Source organism: Salmo salar, chromosome 07 (assembly GCF_965601325.2).
Source record: "Salmo salar chromosome 07, fSalSal1, whole genome shotgun sequence".
NCBI lineage: Eukaryota > Metazoa > Chordata > Actinopteri > Salmoniformes > Salmonidae > Salmo > Salmo salar.
In genome coordinates this window covers 38667041-38678439 of record NC_138297.1, presented here as the reverse complement: position 1 = coordinate 38678439, position 11399 = coordinate 38667041, and the positions used below count along the sequence as shown (strand labels likewise).

At 42.7% G+C, this 11399-nt stretch overlaps 1 protein-coding gene across 5 annotated transcripts; it reads left to right on the top strand.

Moving 5' to 3' along the window:
* LOC106609106 (cysteine-rich with EGF-like domain protein 2) lies at nt 1-7658 on the top strand. Of its 5 annotated transcripts, none has more exons than XM_014207526.2 (11): nt 1-394; nt 795-877; nt 1085-1195; nt 1413-1504; nt 1593-1769; nt 3389-3487; nt 3599-3682; nt 3856-3951; nt 6599-6695; nt 7005-7058; nt 7253-7658. In XM_014207526.2, the coding sequence occupies exons 1-10, from the start codon at nt 263-265 to the stop codon at nt 7015-7017; spliced, it is 984 nt and encodes a 327-aa protein (XP_014063001.2). In that variant the 5' UTR covers nt 1-262; the 3' UTR covers nt 7018-7058; nt 7253-7658. The 5 variants fall into 5 exon arrangements, with proteins under 5 accessions (XP_014063001.2, XP_014062997.2, XP_014063002.2 ...); XM_014207522.2 differs by having other exon boundaries at nt 6599-6739; XM_014207527.2 differs by lacking the exon at nt 7005-7058.
* The last annotated feature ends 3741 nt before the right edge of the window (nt 7659-11399 follow it).

The following is an 11399-nucleotide window of genomic DNA, read 5'->3' as shown; positions in this document are numbered from 1 at the left end:
AGCCACAATCGTACCAAGAGGCTGATGCGGAAATAAAAAAAAATGTAGCTCCTTTTTTCTTCCTGCATGTAAATATTACTTTCGTACGCTTTGCATAGATATCGCTAGCTAATTTCCAATACATTGTGTATATGTGTCTAGACTCTGTGCTGTACGTTTTTAGGGATAGGAAGCTTGCTGGCAAGTGTCTAGTGTGTAACATTAACTATGATATGAAACTTCGAGTCATTCAACTGCTTTCCGGCAACTGTAGCTAGCCAGAATGTTATCAATCAATCAATTATTGTGGCTATTTTGTAGCCTAGCTTTTATTTTACTATCACAATGCACCTATGCAAAATACATAAAAAGCTCATGTAATACCTGCAAACAAATAGCTGATAACTTCAGTAAGGTAAGTTTGAAATGTTCTTCTGTGTAATTTGTCTTGGCTAGCTGGGCAATGCTATCAATTGGTCTGAATCAAACCACAACCAATTGATGTGCTTTTATTTACCAGTGGGCAACCAATGATGGTGTATTGTGCTTGTAATGCATTCATGTATTCAAGCCCTATTCTGACCTTGATGTAGGCTATGTTAAGTGACTGAGCATCATAACACCAGTGTACTAGTCAGTCAATTAACGTTAGACCAGTTTATAATGTGGGAGTCAGACCTAATAACTGGCTAACGTGTGTTTTTTACACCCAGATTATCAGACAGTGCTGAGGTACCTTTTCACCATTGATCAAATTACTGCCAATATCTGTGTCTGGTTAGCTAGTCTTCATCCTCACACTTCTGTTCCAACAGGGATTGGACCGAACGAAAAAGCAGAACTTTGGTGGAGGGAACACCGCTTGGGAGGAGAGGGCACTTTCCAAATATGAGACGAGGTAAGATTCCTATACACCGCTCATCATAATACACTATTCCTCCTAATGCTGGACTGTTGCTGTGCTTATCGCATATCTGCTTTCTCTGATCAGTCATTGCTAAACCTATTTGTCATGCTGACCCAGACCACATATTCTCTGTTGACCCAGTGGCACAATAGAAGCTGATTTCTGTCTCTTCCCTTTGCCTTCTCCCCCTCTCCTCAGTGAGATCCGCCTAGTTGAGATTCTGGAGAATCTGTGTGACAGCAGCAGCTTTGACTGTAACCACATGGTAGAGGAGCACGAGGACCACTTTGAGACCTGGTGGTTCAAGAGGTGAGTACTTGACTGCTCAGCTAGAACAACAGGGCAGCACGTCTCATTAGCACAAAACCCCTTACTACTTACTTAGTCCTTTTACTTCTCCTGGAGCATAGGCCACAGACATCAGATTTCAAGACCCCACTATCTTTGTCATTGTGGAATCTCTGAACTTCCAGGCTACAATTCAAATGTGTATTGGGATTTCTGACATCTCGCTCTTCCAATCCAGGCAAAATAAGCATCCTGATCTGTATAAATGGTTCTGCATTGATACCATCAAGGTGTGCTGTTCGACAGGAACGTTTGGCCCTGATTGCAATGGTAAACACATACTCCTCCAAAACCACATTTATTTGACTAATACCAACCAGCCATGGGTGAATGAGAATCATCTGTTTCCTTCTGACAGCCTGTGTGGCGGGTTCCGAGAGGCCTTGCCATGGCAACGGTGTGTGTGACGGTGACGGAACCCGAGGGGGTAACGGCAGGTGCAACTGTGACCATGGTTACAAGGGGGAGTTCTGTCTGGACTGCATGGACGGATACTTCAATGAAATTAGGAACGACACGTTTTCACTATGCACAGGTAATTGGTTTATTATGTTTGCATGTTCTTTTAACCTCTCTAGGGTCGGCGGGACGAAATCGTCCCACCTACGTAACAGCCAGTGGAATCCTGTGGCGCGTTATTCAAATACCTTAGAAATGCTATTACTTCAATTTCTCAAACATATGACTATTTTACACCATTTTAAAGACAAGACTCTCGTTAATCTAACCACACTGTCCGATTTCAAAAAGGCTTTACAACGAAAGCAAAACATTAGATTATGTCAGCAGAGTACCCAGCCAGAAATAATCAGACACCCATTTTTCAAGCTAGCATATAATGTCACATAAACCCAGAAGACAGCTAAATGCAGCACTAACCTTTGATGATCTTCATCAGATGACAACCCTAGGACATTATGTTATACAATACATGCATGTTTTGTTCAATCAAGTTCATATTTATATCAAAAACCAGCTTTTTACATTAGCATGTGACGTTCAGAACTAGCATACCCACCGCAAACTTCCGGTGAATTTACAAAAAATTTACTAAATTACTCACGATAAACGTTCACAAAAAGCATAACAATTATTTTAAGAATTATAGATACAGAACTCCTCTATGCACTCGATATGTCCGATTTTTAAAATAGCTTTTCGGTGAAAGCACATTTTGCAATATTCTCAGTAGATAGCCCGGCATCACAGGGCTAGCTATTTAGACACCCAGCAAGTTTCGCACTCACCAAAGTCCGATTTACTATAAGAAAAATGTTATTACCTTTGGTGTTCTTCGTCAGAATGCACTCCCAGGACTTCTACTTCAATAACAAATGTTGGTTTGGTTCAAAATAATCCATAGTTATATCCTAATAGCGGCGTTTTGTTTGTGTGTTCAAGACACTATCCGAATGGTAAAGGGTGACGAGCACGACGCATTTCGTGACAAAAAATGTCTAAATATTCCATTACCGTACTTCGAAGCATGTCAACCGCTGTTTAAAATCAATTTTTATGCAATTTTTCTCGTAAAAAAGCGATAATATTCTGACCGGGAATCTGCGTTTAGGTAAAAAGACGAAAGAAAATAAAGCATGGGGTCGACTTGTGCACGCACCTAAGCCCATTGTCCTCTGATCGGCCACTTGCCAAAAGCGCTAATGTGTTTCAGCCAGGGGCTGCCTCGATATCATTCAGCTTTTTCCCGGGCTCTGAGAGCCTATGGGAGCCGTAGGAAGTGACACGTTACAGCAAAGATCCTCTGTCTTCAATAAACAGAGACAAGAAGCTCAAGGAATGGTCAGAGAGGGCACTTCCTGTACAGAATCTTCTCAGGTTTTGGCCTGCCATATGAGTTCTGTTATACTCAGACACCATTCAAACAGTTTTAGAAACTTTAGGGTGTTTTCTATCCAAAGCCAATAATTATATGCATATTCTAGTTTCTGGGCAGTAGTAATAACCAGATTAAATCGGGTACGTTTTTTATCCGGCTGTGTAAATACTGCCCCCTACCCCCAACAGGTTAACAATGGCTTACACAAATCCAGTCCTTTCAGATATAAGCAATGTGCCTAGGGGATAGGCTTGGTGTCTATTTGGAGCAGGGCATGTATCTCAACCACCTTTCCCACTCAATTCCCTACACTACAGAGTGCCACACTTCCTGCAAGACCTGCAGTGGTCTAACCAATGAGGACTGTGAGAAGTGCAAGACTGGCTGGGGGGAGGATGATGAGGGGACCTGTCTTGGTGAGAGACATTTTTATACCTTTTCATGGCATAATAACTACTTTCCCCATCATGAATTTGACATCAAGATCAAACTCACTTTTCTTGTTCCTTCTCATTGTGTGACCCTAGATGTGAACGAGTGCTTGAACGACCCTCCTCTCTGCAAAGAGGATCAGTACTGTCTGAACACGGATGGCTCGTTCTCCTGTAAAGGTACTGTAAAACTGTGGTCTACTACTTAGTGAGAGGACCATATTTACTATGTTGTTGGATGGATACAGCTAATGTATTAGAGACAGAAAATATAAACATGTATACTGACTAAGCTATTTGTAATAAAGTTTAAGCAAGTATTAACATTTGACATCTGTTCTCCTCTCTGGCAGGCTGTGACAAAGTGTGTTCAGGCTGTACTGGGGCAGGGCCTGATAAGTGCCAGAGCTGTGCTCCTGGGTACCAGGACACAGAGGGCACCTGCACAGGTAGGGAGTCATGGGGAAACTGCATACGTGGAGTGTGTCTGAAAGTGGGCTTTGCAAATCAAGTGGGAGGATCAACACAAGTGGGTGTATTGAAAAGTAACTGCATGTTGGGCAGATTTGTGTGGCTGCATGCTGCTTCCTTGTGGCATTTTAGCTAAGCCTAAGCCCTTTCCTAACCTTAACCTCATTCTCCTAACGTACCTTACTGGGTTAGCGAAAATGCTACAAGGAAGCAGCCACTCAAGTATTGTGGCAACCAATCTGCCCAATTAGCTATTTTGACACACGCACTGGTGTTGCTCCTCCCACTTTTCTATCTTGCAATGCCCACTTTCAGTATGGCCCTGGTGGAATACTGAGGAAGTATCTTCCTTCCTTTCTTTTCTTCATTATTTTATCCTTCTTTCCCTCCGATATAAGCCACTGTCAGTTGTCCAGCCTGTGTACCCTGTTGGCCAGTAACAGAGAAGCAGTAGTCTTGGACATAGAGTAACTCGTCCACAATGGCGGTATGTCCATAGTCTGGACACTACCTTAAAGGCAGGACGATACAGTACATTACCACTCCCACTGCAATGCTACTCCTACATTTCTCTACATGCTAAACCTAGATCCATGTTTAAACAGTCAGTCAGATACTTTGCTTAAATATCCATTTATGCTTTAAAGATGCACTATGCAGAGATCGCTCCGCCATTGCCTGGTTGCTGAAATTCTAATGGTTGGCCTAATTTCAGTTTGACAAAACAAGTGTATAGTATCATTGCACCATCTAAACTGTTGTGAAATGTATTTTTCATAACCAAAAAAATGGGATGCATAGAAATGACACACATGGAACAGATCTACTGCTTCATAGACTTGGTTTCAATGAGAAAGAATTGTGAGTTATAGATCTGTGAATTTGGTCGGTCGCCCAAAAAGTTACATATTGCAGCTTTAAATTCAAAGGAATGACATGGATGTTGTTGAATGCCTATTGACGTGCTTGTAACTCCTTGGCGGTCGGTGACGTTTTAGATGAGGGAGGACAATTATTTGTTTCATGAGCATGGCCTAATTTCTAATACAGCATATTGGATGACTATCATTCATATTCTATTCACCCAGCTCAATGTAACATCGATAGGTTTAGGCTACTACATAATACTCAAATTTCCACTATACCATCATGAGGTTGCTACAACCTAGCCTATGAAAAGTTAACAACATCAGTACACAGGTCAAGAGAAATTACAGTAATCAAGGTGACATACCGTGACACATTCAATACTGCCTTGCACACTCTTACCTTCATCTAGCTGATCTATGGCGTAATCATTAGTTCAACAGTTGCAAATTAGTTTCTATTGGACAAATTCAGGTATGTTTATCCCCATTCTGTTTAAGAAATGTTTTTCAACAGAATTGCCAGAATGAATACACCCCTGATAACATGCAAACACAGTTCACTTTCATAGCAGCCACATACGAACAGCATGATCATTTTGCTAATTCCTTCTTGCATCTACATACTCTCCTCCTCACCTTTTCCCTTCCTTTGTGGACTTCAGTACAAAACACATCAGCTGTCATATCATAACTGCTACACACAGCCTACATTGTTGTCACCATATTAGCTAATGTCATTGCCAACATGGCTACTAGAACCAACACATTAGTGACCCCCGCTGCAATCATGCAGTTTAGCACTTGCACCGGCGGGCCCTGGTGGCAATAAATTAATAAAACCAAAACCTTACCTTGACTTGGAAGCGTTCCAGTGATGGATAGCTAGCTAGTTAACATAGCATCCCTCTGTTTGAGTGTAGGCTAAACTAGCTAGCTAAGTGAACATGAAAGAAATACAACTAAATATAGCTAGCTTTATCTTGTGAATTTTAAGAAATACATTTTCTCAACTGTTAAACTATTGTCTTCCTCCCTCTGAGTCAACAACCCACCACATTTAAATGCATTGCAGTGCTAGCTAGCTGTAGCATATGCTTTCAGTACTAGATTCATTCTCTGATTCTTTGATTGGATGGACATGTCAGTTCATGCTGCAAGAGCTCTGATAGGTTGGATGATGTCCTCCAGAAGTTGTCATAATTACTGTGCAAGTTTTGGAATGGGATGAGAACCATGAGCCTCCTAGGTTTTGTGTTGAAGTCGGTCTACCAAGAGGAGGACGGAAGCTAGCTGTCCTTCGGCTACGCCATGGAGAGTGCTGTTGAGACTACTGTAGACCTTCATTTCAAAACCAGTGTGTTTTAATAAGTTATTTGGTGATGTGAATATATTTAGTAGTGTTGTATCTAAAAAGGTTAACTTTTGTTTTAATGTTTCACTTTTTTATGACATTCACTGAGGATGGTCCTGTTTGTTACAAGTACTTTGCCAACTGCTGATGTACAATGACTTTATAAAACTTCTTGTCTCAAACAACTTTTCAGGAAATGGAAAGAATTGCCATATTTTTGCCATTAACGAACATACAATTATAAAACTTCAGAAGCTATTTTGAATACATTTATCTTGGTTCTAGAGTCATGAAACTAGTACACTGAGGGGAGATAATGCTTTCAATAAATTTAACAAGTTATAGTAATTGGCAGAATTGAGTCATCAGACAGTGCCCGAAAACCAATTTGATTGATTTGTTCAGATGTGAACGAGTGTGAGCAGACTGATGCTGTGTGTACTGCGGAGAACCAGGAGTGCGTGAACAACAAAGGAAGCTACGTCTGTATCTGTGCCAGCAGGTACGAGGAACTTGAGGGCGTCTGTGTCAAAATACCAGAGTCAGGTAATCAATAATGACTATCTGGACTAGTTTATTTATGATTTTAAAATGCATTATATACATGATAACACTTTGAGTATAGTTATCTTGTGTTATTGAAATATTGTTTTTATGAAATATTTTTTATGTAACTGCAATCTGCATAATAATTATTGTCAACCACAACCATAAATGACATTAAATCCAAATCAAATCACTCTGACTTGGCAGGTTAAGTACACTGTAGTTACTACTACAGTAACCGTATACTCTCTATGAAATACTGCAGATGTATCAGATGACTCTTGGTTGACGCTGTATTTGCCAGTGCGTGATCAAGCAAGTATGTGTTATAATTAGAGATACTTCATTGTCCTCAATGAGGTCATTCCTTTTGCAGCATACACTATACATGAAGACAAAATAAACACACAAGGATATTGTGTTGCCTTGTACAGCACATGAGTTGAGGGGTGTGGGACTTGTGCTGGTCAGTTCTTATTTTCAAGTGCTTGTGGTTTTCTTTGTTACTTTCAGAGGAGAATGAGGCAGAAACAGTGAAAAGTCCAGAAGAGCACGAAGACCTTTGACCTCAGGAAATGAACCAATAGGAACAAACCAGGAAGGGCATTTGGAGTAAATTATGAGGTGGGTGTCACCCGTGAGACGACACCCCTATAGCTCACAGCATGAGGCCACTCCTTTTAAAGCATTGGGACTACATGGCAGTTGTTGAACACTCGACATGCATACTGCACTCTTTACAGATTTATACCTGTCGATCATGGATGGACAGCCAACAGAATGGCTGTCCATTCAACCACCCCCTCCCCCCAAGTACTCTGGTTCTTGTTTTTGCTGTGGTTAACCCAACAAGTGTTGTCTGGTTTTTAAATTCATGCAGGATCTTGAATGTTATTCAAATAAAGTTTGAGAACAGAAATTATGCTGCAGATCTGATTTTATGCATCTTTCTGGATTAGCAGTGCCTAAGACGTCAATGCAAATTTAAATACTGTTGTAGTTTTCAAAGTTGAACACAGAGTGGCACCCTAATCACATAGAATATATCTCAAATCCGCTGTTAGTTGGATGAATCAGCAGAATGACGTACTGGTTTTGTTGGATATGAAATGGCTCAAATGTGGTGGTATTTTAGGGTTAGGCAATGTCTTGTGGCTCAACTATTGAAATGTGTATGATCCAAATCATCTTCCAACTGTTGTCTGCTCCTGATCAAAGGCAGCATATCCCAATAACCTGCTTCTCATCCCCTTAAGGGATGATGTAAGTTTTGATTGTCTTTGCAGCTTTAGCGCTGGATGAGGAGCTGGTTGAAACCTGTCCTGGCTGGTGCTTTCCACAAAAAAAAGAAGACACAACCTCCTCCAGCTCACACACACTGCTTATTGCCCACATTTCCTCTCCTCTGTCTGTGGTACTTCTCCAGTGTTTCATCTGCTCAAAACAGCAATGTGTTCCAAAAGTGAGATGAGACTTTAGTTTACAAGAAACCTCAATGATATTCCCAATCTGTGTGCATAATGGCTTTGTTTTTTTGCACCCAGATGCAAGATGTTACGTCACCATTGTAAAGTAAGATGGGCCAAGATCTCCCTATTTAGGCTTACACACAACGGAATACAACAAATGCAATTCAGGTTTGTATAGATGGGTTAGGGGGAGTCGTAAACTCAGCAAAAAAGAAACCTTTTTCAGGACCCTGTCTTTCAAAGATAATTTATAAAAATCCAAATAACTTAACAAATCTTCATTGTAAAGGGTTTAAGAACTGTTTCCCATGCGTCTTCAATGAACCATAAACAGTTAGCGGCCGTTCCACAGGTGCATGTTCATTAAGACACTAACAGCTTACAGACGGTAGGCAATTAAGGTCATTGTTTTGAAAATTTAGGACACTAAAAGAGGCCTTTCTACTGACTCTGAAAAAACACCAAAAGAAAGATGCCCAGGGTCCCTGCTCATCTGCATGAAGGTGCCTTGCATGCTGCAAGGAGGCATGAGGACTGCGAATGTGGCCAGGACAGTAAATTGCAATGTCCGCACTGTGAGACGCCTAAGACAGCACTACAGGGAGACAGGACAGACAGCTGATCGTCCTCGTAGTGGCAGACCACGTGTAACAACACCTGCACAGGATCGGTACATCTGAACATCACACCTGTGGGACAGGTACAGGATGGCAACAACTGCCAGAGTTACACCAGGAACGCACAATCCCTCCATCAGTGTTCAGACTATCCGCAATAGGCTGAGAGAGGCTGGACTGAGGGCTTGTAGGCCTGTTGTAAGGCAGGTCCTCACCAGATATCACCGGTAACAACGTTGCCTATGGGCACAAGCCCACCATCGCTGGACCAGACAGGACTGGCAAAAGTGCTCTTCACTGACGAGTCACGGTTTTGTCTCACCAGGGGTGATGGACTGATTCGCGTTTATCATCGAAGGTATGAGCCTTACACCGAGGCCTGTACTCTGGAGCGGGAGCGATTTGGAGGTGGAGGGTCCGTCATTGTCTGGGGTGGTGTGTTACAGCGTCATCGGACTGAGCTTGTTGTCATTGCAGGCAATCTCAACTGTGTGTTACAGGGAAGACATCCTCCTCCCTCATGTGGTACCCTTCCTGCAGGCTCATCCTGACATGACCCTCCAGCATGACAATGCCACCAGCCATACTGCTCGTTCTGTGCATGATTTTCTGCAAGACAGAAATGTCAGTGTTCTGCCATGGCCAACGAAGAGCCTGGATCTCAATCCCTTTGAGCACGTCTGGGACCTGTTGGATCGGAGGGTGAGGGCTAGGGCCATTTCCCCCAGAAATGTCCGGGAACTTGAGGTGCCTTGGTGGAAGAGTGGGGTAACATCTCACAACAAGAACTGGCAAATCTGGTGCAGTCCCTGAGGAGGAGATGCACTGCAGTACTTAATGCAGCTGGCGGCCACACCAGATACTGACTGTTACTTTTGATTTTGACCCCCCCCCCCCCTTTGTTCAGGGACACATTATACCATTTCTGTTAGTCACGTGGCTGTGGAACTTGTTCAGTTTATGTCTCAGTTGTTGAATCTTGTTATATTCATGCAAATATTTACACATGTTAAGTTTGCTGAAAATTAACCCAGTTGACATTGAAGGGTTGTTTCTTTTTTTGCTGATTTTAGTTTTTGTGATGCCCTAATAGTGCTCGGAAACACAAGGAAAGCTCCACTTGCAACACTCCACCGACTCAAGTGTATTGCAGTCAGTGAGGAAAGTATGTGTTCGCGTCACAACAGGTTGCTGTGGAGACTTAGTGATGCCATGAGTAGTCCTTCAACTTTGCTCTTTTCCACCATTTCTCTCTCTGTCGCTCTTGCTCTCAAGCTCGAAAACGACAATAGACTGTGAAGATTGACATGGAAGTCTTTGCAGCTGACTTTCCTAGACCAAGGCACTTCAAAAGGAACTAGTATGCTCCATTGATGTTCTTTTTAGCCTGCATTCTAACCCTTTTGTGGAGTAAATCCTTGCCTGAACTGTCAGATGGCCTCTGAAGTCCAAAAGTAAGTGTGTGTGTTGGTTGAAGGGGTGCTAGACTCTCTTCCACATCTGATGTGGTTTTGGGCTGCCAGTAAAGGCCAGCTGAGGGCCACATGGTCTGGTTATACTCAGGGTGACCACATGGACAGGGAGTACATATGGACTTCCCAAAGGATGGTGAAATTGTTTATTTTCATTCAGAAATGCTTTCATGAGTTCAAGACAGGTGACATCCATTGATACGTTTTACATGCATCTCTGGTGTCATCACCCCTTATTAAATGGGTTTGGATGGACCTTAAATGAATGTCATGCTATGATCTGAATTCACTTCTCTGAGGGCAGTGTGCCCATGGATGTAGAGTCAATGATGGGCCACGGAAGTGCAATGCAGGATACTCGTTCCCCCCTTTCTCTCTGGCTTCAAATTCTGTGCCCTGTCTTTCCCTCTCCTCTCACCCCTCCAACTGTGGTTTGGGGTTTGGATCGCTGCAGAGCAGTGAAGCAGTTGCATCATGTCCTTTCGCTTAGGCTACTGCCTGATGTGGCTCGCTTCTTTCCTCTGGTCTCTTCTGGTGTGGTCAGGTCTGCTTTTTCTACACACAGCTGGACTGAGAAACCGCCGTCCATCAATGAAGCCTGGACAAATTTATAGCCATGCAGACAGTTGGAGAATGGATAGTCAGAAGCCTTGGATGTGTGTAAGGTTGTGTCCCAAATTGCACCCTGTTCCCTATATAGTGCACTACTGCCCTATGGTCCCTGGTCAAAAGTAATGCACTACATAGGGAATAGGGTGGACTTTGGAATGGACCCTGGGTCTGAGTAGAGGAGAAACCAGCTGGGGCCTGTATTGTGGCCTGAGGCAGAGTAGAGGAGCTGCTTGCTGGGAAATTGTATTGTTGTGTGAAGTGAATTAATTTCCTGGCCTGACTGACTCGCCCTCCCTGTGACCTCTGTAACATGGCAGACCCCTAATGTTGAGATACAGGGAGCTCTGTGTTAGCTTAATGCTGCTGATATACACCCGTCAGCAGCTGAGCACAGAGTGTTTATACAGTGGACTACCAACACTTCTGCCTTTCCATCATGATGTCATTGAGTCGCTCACCCTCCCTTCTAGCTAAATTAGGGTGATGCATC

Bases quoted from the DNA above. Each gene is read 5' to 3' on its own strand.
- LOC106609106 (XM_014207522.2), top strand. From the start codon at position 263: ATGTTATCAATCAATCAATTATTGTGGCTATTTTGTAGCCTAGCTTTT. The intron at 1,505-1,592 runs GTAAACACATAC...TCCTTCTGACAG, and splicing joins GTTTGGCCCTGATTGCAATG to CCTGTGTGGCGGGTTCCGAG. The intron at 7,059-7,252 runs GTATGTGTTATA...TGTTACTTTCAG, and splicing joins GCCAGTGCGTGATCAAGCAA to AGGAGAATGAGGCAGAAACA.